Source organism: Zingiber officinale, chromosome 1B, assembly GCF_018446385.1.
Source record: "Zingiber officinale cultivar Zhangliang chromosome 1B, Zo_v1.1, whole genome shotgun sequence".
In the NCBI taxonomy this organism is placed as follows: Eukaryota; Viridiplantae; Streptophyta; class Magnoliopsida; order Zingiberales; family Zingiberaceae; genus Zingiber; species Zingiber officinale.
The window spans coordinates 20081350-20097795 of NC_055986.1; the positions used below are offsets into that span (position 1 = coordinate 20081350).

A 16446-nucleotide genomic window follows, 5' to 3' on the forward strand; every position below is an offset into this window, starting at 1 on the left:
AAAAGGGCAAGTGTAGTGTGTTATACTTGTTCCTATTCTTTAAGTATTTGATCCCCTCTTCCGATGGTTTCAGAAGAGGCTATTAGTGAATTACCCATCGATAGGTCTGCGAAACCTGAGTCTTGAAGTAGGAGTCGCTAAAGGCTCGGAACCAAGTAAAATCGCTTGCGTTCTTGTACTTTTCTGTTTCTATTTTATTTTTGTTGTATTACTTACTTTGATTTTAAAAGAAAGAATTTTTTTTTCAAAACTATGTGAATCACCTCTCCTCTCATGTGTGTCTCAATCTAATACTATTTAAGTATCTTAGTTAAATTAAGAGTATGTTATGGTTGTAAGTACAATTATGATTTGGGATGTCCGCATGTTTAAAAAAATAATAGTAAGGGACATTTCACATCCGGTTACTTTTGACCTGCTTTGGGTCTCCCTGCAAACATCCGGTCAACCTGACCTACTCCGGGCCTTCCCCATAAGCATTCGGTCACCTTGACCTGTTCTAAGCCTTCCACAAGTATCTGATCATTCTGACCTATTCCAGACCCACCCTTAACTTAGTTCAAGGTCACCCCATATGACATCTGGTCTGGACCATGACTCTGATATCATTTGTTGAAATAAAAAAGGATATTCACATATCTCTATAATGACATGATATTGTTTACTTTGGATCTAGATCCTTATATATTTGGTCTTGAATTCTCCCTAAAAGGTCTAATGCGAATGAAGATATATTATATCTTTTAAAATCTATAATTTTTTCAAATTTTTTTAATATGAGATTTCAATTATATTTCTAATATTTAATAATAATATTTTTTTTTTCTCAAACGAAAAATTTTATATAATGAGATTGGTTATGTCAGGGCAGGCTGGATTTTTCATTTGTTTGTTCGTTTTTTCCCTCGAACTCTATCCTTTGACTCGTTGTCTTTGTCTTATTCAAAAGAGGAAGGATAATTAGAATAGTTGTGTGAAGTAAATGTGCAGGAAGGTTCCGTAACTTCCCTTAGAGACACTGAGCAAGGTCAAATAAACCGTCGTCTAAAACTGCACGCTCCGCCGCTGGTTTGGGTGATGCATTCACTAAACTTTATTGTTCATTATATTATGATACAAAAATAAAATCGTCGTCCGCCTCATATACTTTGAAAAGGAATAAATACGAAGGAATTTATTTTAGCGCAGTATTTCTTTAGATATTTTTACACCTATTAAATTAATTCTAACATCTATTACAGTATATTAACTGCGTCAAGCCTGATAATTTTTTTCATTATCATTAAACGGTAGTAAAAAAAATAGAATTCGTCATTTCAACAGTCCGTTCACGTGATTAATTACACAATTATCTATAAAAAAATAAATCAGAAAATTATAATTGACCAATAGAAAGAAAGACTTTTTTTTCCTGACTTTACTAAGATTCAAACCCTTATGCTACAGTAATAACTCTATCTATATTAATCAACTTAACTCTATCTCAAAAATTTCATTATCATTAAACTAGAACATTGTGAATGTTACGTGCTGAAAAAACTTTTGTTAGTTAATTAATTAATTGACCTAAAAAGCATATAAATAATGTTAGACATTATTCCAATCTATTAGGTTAATAACAATTTACTAGGGTGTCAATTTAGATGGATCAAATGTGTTCGGATCATGATGAAATAAAGATATTATAAAAAAATTTCAATTGAAATTTGACCCGAATTTGAAATCAACATGAAAATTATAAACTCAAACTCTGGGATAACTCGATCAATCCGAATAATCCAACCGACATGGATATAAATTATCTAAACTATATGAAAAAAAATGAAACTGATCTGCTGATCCAAATCAATACGAAAAATATTCGATTAACTTTAAATATTAAACTCTAAATCCTTAATCCTAAAATCTTATTTCAAGATTTGGGTCTAACCCGATTTGATCCGAACCTTAAAATCCTAATCTGAAAATTTTTTTTGGATAGAATCAAATCAGGCGAACGAATCGAATTCATTTTTTAAGCCCCCACCGTTTAGGGACTTTCACTTAGCAACTCTTAGAAACGGTTAATACTGAAATGTATCAGCGACTGATTGCCAGAGACTTTTAATGTATTAAATTTGCTTCCGAAATCCTCTTTTTACCTTGTTCCTATTTTCATTATATTTAATAGTTATTGGCATTTTATAATTATTAGTAATCCGCACGAAGACCCTCTGAAAATAATCTATCAGAGCTAGTAAGGACATCTGTAATGGAAAATTTATAGGATGTAATTTATATTATAAATTTTTTAATATAAATCCCTCTTCTATTGTATAGGTGGGATTTATAATTTTTTTTTAATAAATCTGTATCAAAATTTTGGGATCATATTTATAAAAAAAAATAATAGAGAGGAGATAGAGAGAGAATTTTAAAGGAAGTGGAGTTTTAAAAGAAAGAGATTTTATGATAATAAAGAATGATTTTTTTTTAAAAAAATTAATTTTAATATGATAATAATATGATAGAACATAAATCTCTTTAAGATATTTACATGAATAATATATCTTATTATCTTATTAATGTTACATGATACCTTTCTAACTTTATCTTTCAACTATATTAATAATGTATAATGTTTCCTCAAATTTTTATTATTAAATACAGGTATATTAATAGTACATGTCTCTATCATATGTTCTTTTCAACTATTTGTCTTGCATAATATTCAACTCTTGTCTAAATCATCTGATTGATTCACTCTGCCCGTGGAACACGTGGGACTATTGACTTGATCAATTAGGATTTTTTTAGAAATGACTTGAGGTTTTCGATATAAATTTTAAATTGTTGATTAAGGGCATTGCTGTATTTGAATCGATATATTGTAATTATTTACTTTAATTCTCTAATAATAATTTTCTTTTTGAAATCTTGGAAAGGTTATTTTGACGTTGTAACTACAAAATATACTTATTTTGAATCGATTCAAGAGTATTTCCACAAAATATACTTACGTTGCAAAAACGCCGTCTGTGGGAATCGAACCCACGACCACGTGGTTAAAAGCCACGCGCTCTACCAGCTGAGCTAAGACGGCTACATGATGTTGCGCATGTTAATAAATATAACATAAATAATCTTCGATACTCCTGACTGGCTGCTTTTTCCTTTTGCCTGCTTCGTGCTTTCTTAGCGCACATTAAGAACCGGGCAGCCAGATTTTGCTTGAATCTTGCGGCCGAACAAATTCTTCGTCCGCAGTTCTGTAAATTTGATATACAGCTTGGCATTCGATTTATACATAATTAATTACATAGACAAATTTACCAACTCATTTATAAACATAGATTATATATAAATTATTCATGAATAATATTTTAAATAAAATCACAAATAACTTTTTTTATCACACTTGGAAATAAATAAACAAACTTTTAATATTAAATTCACTAATCATTGTAAACAATCGTTGTATAAAATTTGACTTCGCTTGACTCAGTTTACCCCCGTAAATTCAACTTATGCACTCTTACCCTGCTCCCACATTCTCTATCTCTTTTACTTCTAATATGAGTTTCCATGATCATCAGCAGCAGGCTCCTCAAGGTATTCGATCTTCTTGTACTATCTGAATCATCTATAATGTGTTTGCTATATATCGCTGCAATGCCTCTTATACCCAATCCATACCTCCCTACGCTAGGACAGGACAGGCCGACCCACCGCCCGTTCGGCGATTAGAGGGGAGAGATTGGACCACCTATTTCACGGAGAGAAACAGCCTCCACACGTTTTTTTTTTTGACAGTGCGTCCCCAGCCTCTCTCCGTTCGTTATTAGCCGGGGTACGCGAGGGAGAATCCCTTGAAACTGGAGCTTTCAAATATTGTCAAAACCATAAAATGATTAAGTCAATTTCACCAACTAATGATATAATGTGTAACAATGTCAATTATAATTTGGAATTTGTACTAGAATTATCACCATAAATAAACTATAATTGAATTCTTCAACAACAGGTAAATAAGTATGAAAAAAAATTTGGAAAGATGAGAACAAATGTTCGATTTTTTTCTTCAAACTAATTTAATGATAGGCTTCAACTTCCTTATTGAAATGTTCAAATAGAGCGTCCAAACTCATTACAGAATGATCTGAACCATCTCTCACGCGGACGCTTACCTGCACACGTCAAATGTAACATACGTATAATAGTTTATTTGATACGAAAAAATGTATACTTGCACCTATATCGTGTATCTCATATTCTATAAACGAGTGAAATAAACTTAACAAAAAAAAACTCAAAATTGCAAGTAAACCTGTCCAGTTTTTGCTTCCTCCTCGCCAACCACCAAAATAAAGTTGTACTGTGCCAGTTGAGCCTCTCGTACCTATCACAGCAAACCATAATGCTTTAGTGAATGTTAATATATCAATAACTCGTGGCTATATGTGCACAATTATATTGGTTGTTGAACATAACGATGGCTATAACTAGCTAAAGAATAACAGCAAGGAGTTGACATTTGAAATTGCAGCTCACCGAGAGGCCAATCCATGTATATTTACTCAAACAGATAAAATCTACATAGTGAAGTATCGTCACTGCGGAAAGCAGTGATGAAGGATCTATCCAAAGGGATCAAATTGTACTAGTGTTGTAAAGTGAGGCATGGTTTTAATTTTTAAAGCCATGGTCAGACATACTGAAATCAGTCTAAACATCTTTTTTATGACGATTTAAAGATGAATATTGCTATTAGAGCTCACTATCTCACACTGTCTAAACTCTAAAACAGTCAATCGTCTATATGCTATCAATTAGGATGCAAGAGATAATGATGTCAAGACTAACTTTACCTTGTGATTACCGTTTTACAGGAGGTACGATAGCAAAAATTGCTAAGGGCTAATCAGTGCTTATCGTATGACTACGAGGCTAAAAGATCTGAGCATTGGACCACAATGATTGTTTACCATGCAATAGATCTGAAACACACCATCATTAGTGATACACCTAATCATAGGAAGGGGAAAACAACTTGCATGACTATGAGTTAGATATCGTGGTGAATTGGTGATCAAATAGAATGACAGTGTTTCATTCCCCAGAACGTGACCATGCCGTACATTCCCCACCACGTGGCCATTCAAGCCACGACAATGATGTCATTCAGATATATTGTTGGACTTTAATCAATGTATAGCACGAGGAGTATCATATCCCTTTGAAGAATTTAAGAATCATTAAATCAGCCTTTTACCATTATAATAGCCAAAAAAGATTATTTCTTAAAAGATGCGTATGATGCAATTGTAGATAAATAGTGCAATATTCCAACTAGTGATGTATATCCGACCAAGCCATATCAGCCTGGCACAGTTTGGCCCATCCTCGGCATGACTTGCAGGCTTGTGCCAACGACAATTTTCTCGGCCTGCAAGTTGTGCCCAACTGGGTAGTAAGTCGGCAGCTCTAAGGTCAGCCCACTAACCAAAAATTCCCACATTCTTTTAGAATTTTTATATATATAATACATTATCTCTAAGTGATCTTTAAAATTTTAGAATCCAACTACATGTAACATTTAAGAACAAGAACATACCTTCTTCTGAATCTTTCTGTCCGTTAGGTCAGCATCAACATAATAACCAGCTTGGTGTATCTTATCTCGTACCTGCAGCAACATAATCAGCAACAAGCATGTAATGATAAACAAGTACCCAAATCTGATAGGAACAGCCAAGTATAATTAAAAAGGTGTAGAATATTTAGAATTCAGAAAATAATCTAAATTCAATTAACAAGTAGGTCAAAGAAAGAAATTATGAACAAACTTATGATTTCAAGGTAAAGTGGGCAAGGAAAAAAAATGCAATCATAAAAAGTATTAGAGCAGCTTGATAGTCTGGTATCTTGAATCAACACAAGTTCAGCTAAACTTAAAACTTCAGGATTCTACCAAAAAAGAATCTGCTAAAAATGCAATGGATAGAAGCTAAATCAATTACAACTCAAAATGTTGTCTTGATTGTGTTTAGCACCTCAGAGGGCCCCAAACACGTGTAAGAACAGTAATACAGCAGTCTACTTAGATAAATGCTCTGAATAATAAATAACTTATCCATAAGTATATTGAGTGAAAAGTGGAAACTGGAAACGATTTTATAAAATTTAATATAAATATTAATCTAAAAACACGATCATTTTGAGAGAAGCAATAGCTGATTCCATCAGCAACAAATATCATTTTAACTAAACATGTGTATGTGAGTATCAAAATTGCAAACACAAATAAAAGGTATATTTGGAATCTAGTTACCTGCTCTGCATAACTTTGTGATTTTTCAGATACAGGGCAAACAATGGCTTGACGAGGGCTGATCCAAAAAGGCCATTTTCCTTTATAGTGTTCTAAAAGGATGGCAAACATTCGTTCAACAGAGCCTAAGATGGCTCTGTGAATCATCACAGGTCTTTCAAGTTTAGCTTCATCTTCAGCAGAATAACTTAATTTGAAGCGAAGAGGAAGCTGAAAGTCCAACTGTGGCAACATATCCATAGGTTAGATTTGATGATGTTTGTCAAAAAAAAAAAAAAAACAATGATGCATTCTTTTGGGTGCATCACCTGTAGAGTTGCACATTGAAATTTTCTCTTCAATGCATCAAAAACACCAATATCAATCTTTGGCCCATAGAATGCACCATCCCCTTCATTGATCTGTATGAAATATTTGCTCATCTATTCAACTAATTCTCCTAAAGAAGCAAGAATGTAGAGGAAAACTGCATGCAGACACATATAATTGCAAGAAAGAACACCAAGAGCAAAGCTGAGGACGGTAGTAGTTTACAGCTAATACTTCAACCATGTAGCCTGCAAAGTGTAAACCATAATCCCAAGAAGCTGTATACAGCAAAGTTTTACCCTTGCCAATACCAGATGTCATCAAGTCAATGAATGATATAAATTGAAAGCATAAAAGTACTATCAATCTCCATATTTATGCAGGGAAAGAAACACATTTCCGTGCCATGTATGTCCATGAACGTAAAACATTAATTCAACAGCAGTTTCTGCATAATCTGCAAACTGTAACTTCAATTCTGTTCATTTTGGCTGCTTTCTATTGGATTTTGGAAGCGAGCATTAAGAACCCAAAACGTAATTGATGATAAATACCAAAGGTAAGTACCTGCCATGGCCTCTCAAATTCATTTAAAGCTTCTGCAAGAGCGGCCTCAGCTTTATCCCATACTTCTATTTCTCCCAAGTACTTTTCCGGACGCTGCACTTTCCAAACATCAATATAATTAAAAGTTGTAGCAATAAAAAAACTCATGTGACAGATATTGCATTTCTTTTGTTTACATGTAAATCAACAGAATAGAAGAGACATTCATTTGATGTATATATTTTATTTAATCACTAATGTGAATGATTACATACATCAGGACAACTAAGACGATTGTGAATCAAATTCAAGTTAACAATTATAGAGGTGTTGTTTTCTTGATTCAGGAAACACCCAGTCATTTAATGCCTTGTTAAAAACATTATGCAACAAGCACACCCAAGAAATGGAGAGAACAAAAAATTGGTTAATGATTTCTCACTGATTTTCACTAATATATCATTTGGCTTAGTAAGGATATATGACTAAAGCTTCCCAAGAGTAGTAGATGGAACTGAATAATGACAAAAAGTAAAGCAGGGGTTGTCCAGAACAGCTTCCGCGGCTATAACAGGTCTACTAAAAAATGTTTTCATACAGTAATAGATTCACAATTATATGGAAGCAAAAACTAGAGAAAAAGTACTTATTAAGCCATGTTAATAGTTTTGAACTAAGACAAGATTTCTCACATGAGACCTCAGATCATTGATATAAAATAATCCACATAAAAGTTATTATGCAGATATAGCAATTAGAAAGGGAGAAAATTGCAATAAGTTTCTCTGCTAAAAGTTACAGATTGACTTCAACAAGAGAGTGATTTCCCAGTCAATAGAGGAGGTACAGTCTTGTTCAGATTCAGTGTCAATGTGACAGCCTCATAAACTGGGCCAACTAAATGGGTGACTTAGGTTGATCCAGAGGTAAGAGTAATTTTAGAGCTATCCTAACAATAAAAACGAAATTTTACTAAATACACAATGATAGATCATTTTGAATGTGCAACATGCTTAGTGTTTTTGCCATATCTTCTTCCCCTTGAGCACCTTCAATTTTTTATATTCAACTCTGCTTCTGATCTCACCACTGCTCTCTCACTGTTTCCTTCAAACATACAATGACTCTTTTATAGTAAAATATTGTTGTATTGCTAAGAAACAGGCTGAAAGTTCCAGATAAGTTGAACAAGGCTGCAGAAAATGAAACCTATTATGCCTCTAGAAATGCATTGTATGTCTTCTACCTTAATCAGTTTTATCTTCAACCCCAATGAACCTTTATTGGTTGCTCTATATTGTCATATCATGCATAGCTAAGCTGAAAGATCAATAGAATCTGGAAATGACTACACTTATCAATCATGCCTTAGAAGATGCCTAAGGTTCCAGATTGCCTTGACTCAGCATTTTCTTGATTGGAATATTCTTTAAAGGATCTAGTATCTTAAAATTAGTAGGCTAATAGTATTGCCTGACTGACTAGCATATGGGAATAGTTTTTGCTAATGGTATGATGGATGCAACCCGATGGTCATATATGCTACATGAAATAACACCTCGTCACCCATGAATCTTCTTCAAAAAGTGGCCAATAATCTTTTCCATGTTTCCCTACTAAGATATTTTGCAAGATAGCATTTGGATTAGCTTTATTCTCCAACATATTGACAACAAAGTATCAAAAAATAATAAATAGATAAATAAAAATAAAAATGCAATAAATGTTTGCAATATTATAAAAATTTACTATCAAGTGAGACAAACTCGATGAGGTGAATATAGAATAGAAAAAATGTGCACTAAAATCACCAGGTACAGGAAAATCATGAAACAGAAGACCATGATATTGGACAACAACAAAGCTAAGGCAACGTACTATACCGTTGATAACTCCAACTCAAAGGTAAACCCAAATACACCATAGGTAAAACTAATGAAATCCAATACATTCTTGACCTCCTCCTTTATCTGTAGTAAAGAAAAAAAAGTGTAACAATGTTAGGATGCCGATAAGTGATAACATAGTATCATTATTATCCTATTGATATTTTAAATATGAGTGGACCGAGTTAGGAGAAAAAAAGAGAGCATGTACAGATCTACAATTAAACATTTGGACATTAAATAATTGATGCAGCATAAAAGAATCAAAAGGGTCATGTCAAAGAAACTCAGGTAAGGTATGGAAATGATATCTGCATGGAATAATTTAATACAATATTCACCATGTCTGTGTATAGGAAAAAGAATATGCAGTCTTTTAGATATTATAATACAAGATCATGAAGTAATAGAACTTAGAGATACAACTAAAAGCAATCACTTTGCAATAACCTCTAACTCATTGTACATGTATAACCATGGTTTGAAATCTCATACTATACCGGGCGAAAAGTATTGTTCTAGAAAATCACCGAAACTCAATATCACTTGACACCAAGGTTTAAAATCTCGAGCAATGCCGTAATTTCGGTCTTTGACTAGAAAGATATTGTTTTAGCATAATGCCAACACTCCAATGAAAGATTGGAGGTTGAAGGAGGAAGAAGATAAAGCAAAGGATGGATTGTCTGTGCTAAGTGGTATTGTTTCAATTTACCAAAATGATATGTTTCGACTATTTTGCTCGGCATGGTACGAGACTTAAAACCATGCTCACAATGTTTCCTTATACTTCCTATGCTTCCTTCTTCAACTTCAATCCATTATGGGCACCATGCATCGAAACATTGGCACGATATCAATTAGTACCGTTCACTTCGGCACACCTCAAGATTTTGAACCTTGTGTTTAACATCAGGAAAAATAAGGAACCCAAGAGAGTAGTACTTATTAGGTTCAAAAATTTTCACTCTTTAGTTTTTAAAAAACTACAACATTTATAATGTACTTAAATATGTGGGATGAACAAAAATAAGTTTGTGCAGCTAGAAACTGAAACCATAATGCTTTCTCGACGAGTTAGAAATTGTGAACTTCTGGTTATAAAATCACATGAATCATTCTAAAACATACCTGGCTCTCCCTGCAAAATATGTGAGCATCATCCTGCATGAATGAATACCATAATCAAATAAGAAAAATATGCACCCGCATGTTGGATAAAATATACAATAAGTTAGTCTGTTGAGGTATACAAGTAGTAATGATCATTACTTGTTGAAACCTTCTAACACGTGTTAAACCAGTAAGTGCACCACTGAGCTCGTTCCTGTGTAGCACTCCAAAATCAGCAAGGCGTAGAGGTAATTCTGCAAAAGCATTTGAATGGTCAAAGAGAATACCAAGTAACCAGCAAAGATCACGAATTTCTTGACAATATGGAAGTAGCACCAAGTGTGAACCACTTGGTCCTTAACCAGATGAGCTTAGTTTTGCATCTCAACTGATATATGGAAGAACTAAATTACTAGTTGTAATTTAAGACGTGAGTTTTTTGTTAGGCGTTTCTGTTGGATTCCTCAGAATAAATTCCATTTGATTTATACTCTTTGCTGCATAAAAACTTTCCCGCTACATACATACAAGGACTGATTTTTACTGAAACCCATGCATCTCTGTCATAATCTGAGACAACCACCTTGTCCATGAAAGCATAATAATACCTGCCTAGACTCTATAGACATGATAATCTGCTACCCATTCACAGAGACTATAGTGCTTTAAATACCTTGACAGTGCCTAGATAAAATCTTTGATGGAGCCATCTTGTGAATAAAACAAAACAAATTTTCTCTGTTTTTAAGTTACTATATGATCCTCCAATTAAATGTGAGTTGGAAAGATGACATGAAGAAATAATAACAGATAGAAGATTCAACATAATACCCAAACGCAACATGGGACCAATAACGTACTAATTCTAACCAGCACAATTTTTTACTTCAAATATTTGGCATGTCTACTGCATTGTAGTTTATATACTTGCCTGAAGAGTTCTGAAATTTCTTAGCAATTCAAATGGTTAGGTAGCCACAAGATGGTTTAGTAACAGATCAACGCTTATAAAGAAAGAACAGATTGCGTCCATCTAAATGATTGTGCAAGATAAGAATTTGTGTCTGCTTTGGGCATGAGATGTTGTAGTATTCGGTGAGTAAACTGCCTAATTATTGCTCTTTAGCACAACAGAAAAGGTAATGACTAGGTATACAAAATGCATTTCAAATAACTGTTAGCTCACCTCTATATGAACGCACTCGGTGCTCGAACATTAAACAATGACCAGGACAATTCATTGGTTTAAGTCCAAATTCTTGCTTCTCTATCTGAGACCAAATAATTATAGTAATAACAAGGTATGGTTATTACAAAGTATAGAGAATGTGAAGTCAGCAGATTAAAATGCAAACTATCAGTTCAGCTAAAAACTTCCACGAAATCACCTCAAAAACAAACATGTTTTCCTTGTAATTTGCAGCATGACCTGAGGTTTCCCACAGTTGCATATTGTATATATTTGGTGTCAGGACCTACAAATTAAGACAAGAAAAAATTGATAAAGAAGGAATCTCTAGCATTATCCAGGAATGGGTTACTTTTTCAGAAAAGAGAGTAACCTCTTGATAGCCTCTATCTCTGTACTGGGCTCTCAAGAACTCAATTAACTTGTTGTAAATTCTGGTTCCATGTGGAAGGAAGAAGCAGCTCCCAGGACTGAATATTACAGAAAAAGAAAGGATTCATATTCCCCAACAAGTAGATTTTTTTTATTAAAAAAAAGGCAAAGGCACTCTCAAAAAACCTAAGTTGGTGGAAAAAGAAAAGGTCTTGATTCTGTCCAAGTATCCTGTGGTCGCGTTTCTTTGCTTCCTCTATCTGGGTCAGATATTCCTGAAAACACAATTGTCAAAATGGATATAAAAACCCATTATGTGTGGTTCACCTTAAGGATGATGTAAGAAACCAAAACATCATTGTTGTGGAGATTCCAATGCATTTGCAATAATAAAATTGCAAACAGATACATACAACAACAACCAAGCCTTATCCCACTAGATGAGTCAACAAATAGATACATGAAACATGTAAAAGTATCCTTGGGATAAATGCATTTGCAATAGAGAAAAAGAAGTGCCAAGAAATCACTGGCTTGCCTAACCTTTTGGCAGAACATCCTATACTCAAGAAACACAGCTGGTAATTGATAGATTGTGGTGTCTCATTATGGACTTGACTGATCAAGTAACTTAAGCTGGACACCATTAGGTACATACCATAGAAACATGATCAAAATGAATGAAGTAGAAACTTAACATACCAACCTATATATCTATAAGTACCGAGTTTGGCAACTAAAGTATTAGACTTCACAATCCATGATGCACGATTAAGAATAAGATAATAAAACTCCCAACCTGGAGAGAGACAGAAAATGGCAACAGGATTCAACAAACAAAGCCTACCGGAAAAACATTACTAGCTGAAGCAAAAGGCGAATGAGTTCGCAGATTCAAGCATTAAGCACAGTTAAGCTTAAGAGGCTTTTGCTGGGGAAAAAAAAACTTTGTGAGATTCACTATTACTGTAGTTGATAGTTTGACATATGATCCAAGTATATGCAAGTTACACAACAATTGTAAACCACTAAAATGCAAATTCATAGCATGAATACGACATGCACTATCAAGTTCAATGAATGAAACAATGGCAAGGTACCAAATTAATAAAGTAACTCCATTACCTTGAGACGTTTTGAATCTGGAAATGATATACCATAGACTCTTTGTAGGCTCTCCCGATCAGATTTCCCTCTCCAATATGAAGCGGATGCCTACAATTATAGAATATAAAGGACATGTAATAATAGTAAATGCAACTTTAGCATCACTGATGAATCAGTAACAAAGAACAAACATCACCTTTAGACAAGCAAATGCTTTGACAAAAGATGTGTTGGGGATATGAGGCCCACGACAAAGATCAACTAGAGGGCCACATCTATATACAGTGATTGTCTTATCCTCAGGTAATTCATTGATGATTTCTACCTGCATGCATCACAAAAGCTTAATATAGAAATTACAAATCACTAAAGTTGCAAATAGAATGGCACAAGATCACAAAAACGTTTTTTTTATATAATTATGAGTAATTAGATGCCAGAATTTTACATGATGTGTTTTCTTTTAGCAAAAGAAACCATTAAACATATCCTCAAACCATCATGTTATTGACGAGTAACATGTACCTTGCTCCAAAGGAATTACTTGATTACCTTGAATTTGTTTTCAGCAAATATTTCAAGTGCTTGATCCCTTGTCACCTCGATTCTCTCAAATGGTTGTTTTTCCTGAAACAAAATATGAAAGAGAACATTCAGTGTTGTCTTACATTTTCCACATAAGGTAAATATCTAGCATTTCATTTAACAGAATATACAAGAAACCATTCAGTGTTGTATTATATTTTCCACATAAGGTAAATATCTAGTATTAATTTTATTCAAACTGCATTACAGTGAAAAGCCACAAGATTAGATAATTAAACATGCTTGTATCATAATATAAAGTAAATTTTTGACTTGAAAATGATTGAAAAGAAAAAGGAAAACTTCACTCTGTCAACAGTTGAAACATTTGGAAATATCAAAATAGAACCTTTAGTAGGGGCAACATTTTTATCAGCCTATATATCTTAAGAATATTAAACAATGTTGGTTAGAAAAGGATTCAAATGCCAAAACATAGAGGAAACAAGAGAAATCACCAATTGTGTAAAACATTTTCAGGCACACATAATAGTTAATAAGTCATACCCCAACAGCTTTGCTTGCCCGAGACTGAATTTGGTTAAAATTCTCATCGTTCAATGTCAAGTCATCATAGAAACCATCATAGTAGAAACCCTGCAAGATTGTGAGCCAGGATGTCTTTAAATATAATCCAGACAAGGTGAAGGACAATAATTTTTCTTTTTGGAAAAGTAGTAATTAGTGGCAGAAAAAGTGCTTTCAAAATTAGAAGACAACCAAATATTGTAATCACCTCTCCTCTTGTAGTACATGGTCCAATGCATAGCTTGCATCCATACTCCATCTCAAGGGACTATAATGACACAAGCAATAGCCATATGATAGTTAATTTCATTTATTGTGTGTAATTTTGCTAATTTCACATTTTTTAAAACAGAACTAAGAAACATGACTCAATACAAAAGTACCTGTCCCAGAATGTGAGCACTAGAATGCCAAAAGGTGTCACGCCCCTCATTGTCATCAAATTTAAACAACCTGAGGTCTGAGTCACCTTCAAGAGGTCTTGTCATGTCCCAGAGAGTTCCATTTACCTTAATGCCAACATAAGAAAGGGAATATTATAAACAATGTTGCAGACGCTTTTCGCTAGTAATAATCAACCATAGAATAATTTGCCTTGATTGTCAGAATTAACTAATGAAAAATGAAGGAAACTAGTGTGTGGTCCTGCTGCTTTTCCTTTTTAATACAGGTGTCATGTCAGTGTATACTGACCAATGGACTGAATAATACAGCACAACTTAATTAAAGATTTTCTTCTAAACGAAAACATTCACTGTAATGTAGGTTAAAATTATTCTAAAGGGAAATTCCAAAGTATAAGTTTTAGCTATGAGTTCCTAAGGCAACAAGCTTAAACGTGTTAGTAGCTAAAAGCAAAAACAAAATATATTTAAATGGAAGTTGGCATTAACAGTTGATCTCAGACCTCTGTTCAGGCAGTGTTTACTATTTGGCAAAGCACTGTGATGGCTTCTGAGAAAAAGATCATGATGAAACCCGAACAAACTTGAACAGCTTTGGGACATAAAAAGAAGTGACATTCAACTCTATGCATGTGAAAGAGAGGAGAAAGACAAAACCACATTAACACTCAGCCTAACAAAAGAATAGGATAATGAATAAAATAACAAAATCCTGCAAGACGGTTGATCACAAAAAACTTATGTTTTACCTTTCACTTGGATAGAAATGGTATAGATAGAAAAAATAACACAGCATTAGTGATGCATGTTATGATGTTGTTGAGTAAAGATGCTTATAAAAAATAATTACTTGAGCTATTAATGCACTTGCAGCCAATCCAGCTGATATTTCCTTAGCAATATCCATTGGTGATGTTAGCCACTTCTTCCCTACTTTGATTGTCCCATCAGGCAATTTTATTCTAGAAAGCAGAAGCATACAGAGTAAAATAATAATAACAATAATAATAATTAAAATACAACAATTTAGCGAAGAAATGTACACATGGAAATAAGCTACAGTATGAATGTTAAGCATTAAAACCAGAATTCACTGGCTTTATATATGAACACGAAATAAAATTATTGTCAGCATGAGAACCAAAATCTATTGGATTTAATAAATGATATGAACATTCAAAATTTTAGAATACAACAACAACAACTATTACGTGGAATGTTTCTAATTCTTATCTAAAACCCGATGCAAAGCATCAATATTGTTCTAAAATCTAAACATGGTCAACTATTTCAAGGATGTCTTGTGAGACCAACAAAAATTATAATACCGGTATCCTCTGTAAACTAAAAAATTAAGACGAGAAAAAGTAGTCGTACTTGATGGGTTCTCCGTCGAGTTTGAGGCGCTCCGCCTTCTGTTGGGCTTGAATGGTCTCGAATAGCATGACTCTCTTCTGTATGACGGCATCGAGGTAGGCTTGGTCTTTGTGGTCAGAGGCCGGTGAGGGGGGCTGTTTGGATTTGGGGCCTTTAGCCTCAGCCGAACCACCGCGGCCTGCGCTCTCACCCATGGCGGCAACCGGAGGCTGAGGGAGGCCGGACAAAAGGCGAGGAAAACGACAGAAGAACGACGGAGGAGCTGAGGGCGAGAGCCACCGGCAGCCGAGGCAACGGAGCATGCAACTACGAGGCAGGAGGATGTGACGGCGGAAGCGTTATTCGAGGAAGAGGAATGGAGGGGAACGAAGACCCAACGGTCGAGATTCTGCGTTATGGAGAAGCAATGGTCCTGATCCCACTAGAATCAGGTTTCCTTGTGCAGGGACTGAGCACATTTCTAGTTCTTGGTGGCTTCTTTTATTAAATAATTCCTAATTATTAGAAAATTGTTTTATTGACTTCTCGAAAGAATTTTCAGATAACAAATTAATTCGAATGCGTGATTCCTACCATCTACTGTTAATATGGATTATAACGAACGGATTCATAAGATAATATGATAATTAAAATTAAAGTACTATAATAATTAAAATTAATGAGAGAGAGCGTTCCTCGTCTGACTTATGCTATGTTTACTCTAGAGTGTGAATGAGGAAA

The 16446-nt window shown here is 34.1% G+C and overlaps 1 protein-coding gene and 1 non-coding gene across 2 annotated transcripts; both read right to left on the reverse strand.

Moving 5' to 3' along the window:
• Window positions 1–3009: 3009 nt before the first annotated feature.
• TRNAK-UUU lies at window positions 3010–3082 on the reverse strand. The gene has a single exon. It is a non-coding gene; the product is annotated as a tRNA-Lys (tRNA).
• Window positions 3083–3890: 808 nt separating this feature from the next.
• Window positions 3891–16132, reverse strand: LOC122052198 (threonine--tRNA ligase, mitochondrial 1-like). The gene is made up of 21 exons (XM_042613614.1): window positions 15727–16132; window positions 15200–15311; window positions 14329–14454; window positions 14154–14213; window positions 13925–14014; window positions 13385–13459; window positions 13029–13157; window positions 12851–12940; window positions 11912–12000; window positions 11727–11823; window positions 11553–11639; window positions 11351–11435; window positions 10324–10418; window positions 10183–10215; window positions 9049–9135; window positions 7187–7279; window positions 6619–6711; window positions 6311–6532; window positions 5594–5665; window positions 4307–4378; window positions 3891–4166 (listed from the first exon to the last, which is right to left on the reverse strand). Exons 1-21 carry the CDS (start codon window positions 16026–16028, stop codon window positions 4071–4073), a joined length of 2205 nt encoding a protein of 734 aa, XP_042469548.1. The 5' UTR covers window positions 16029–16132; the 3' UTR covers window positions 3891–4070.
• Window positions 16133–16446: the final 314 nt, after the last annotated feature.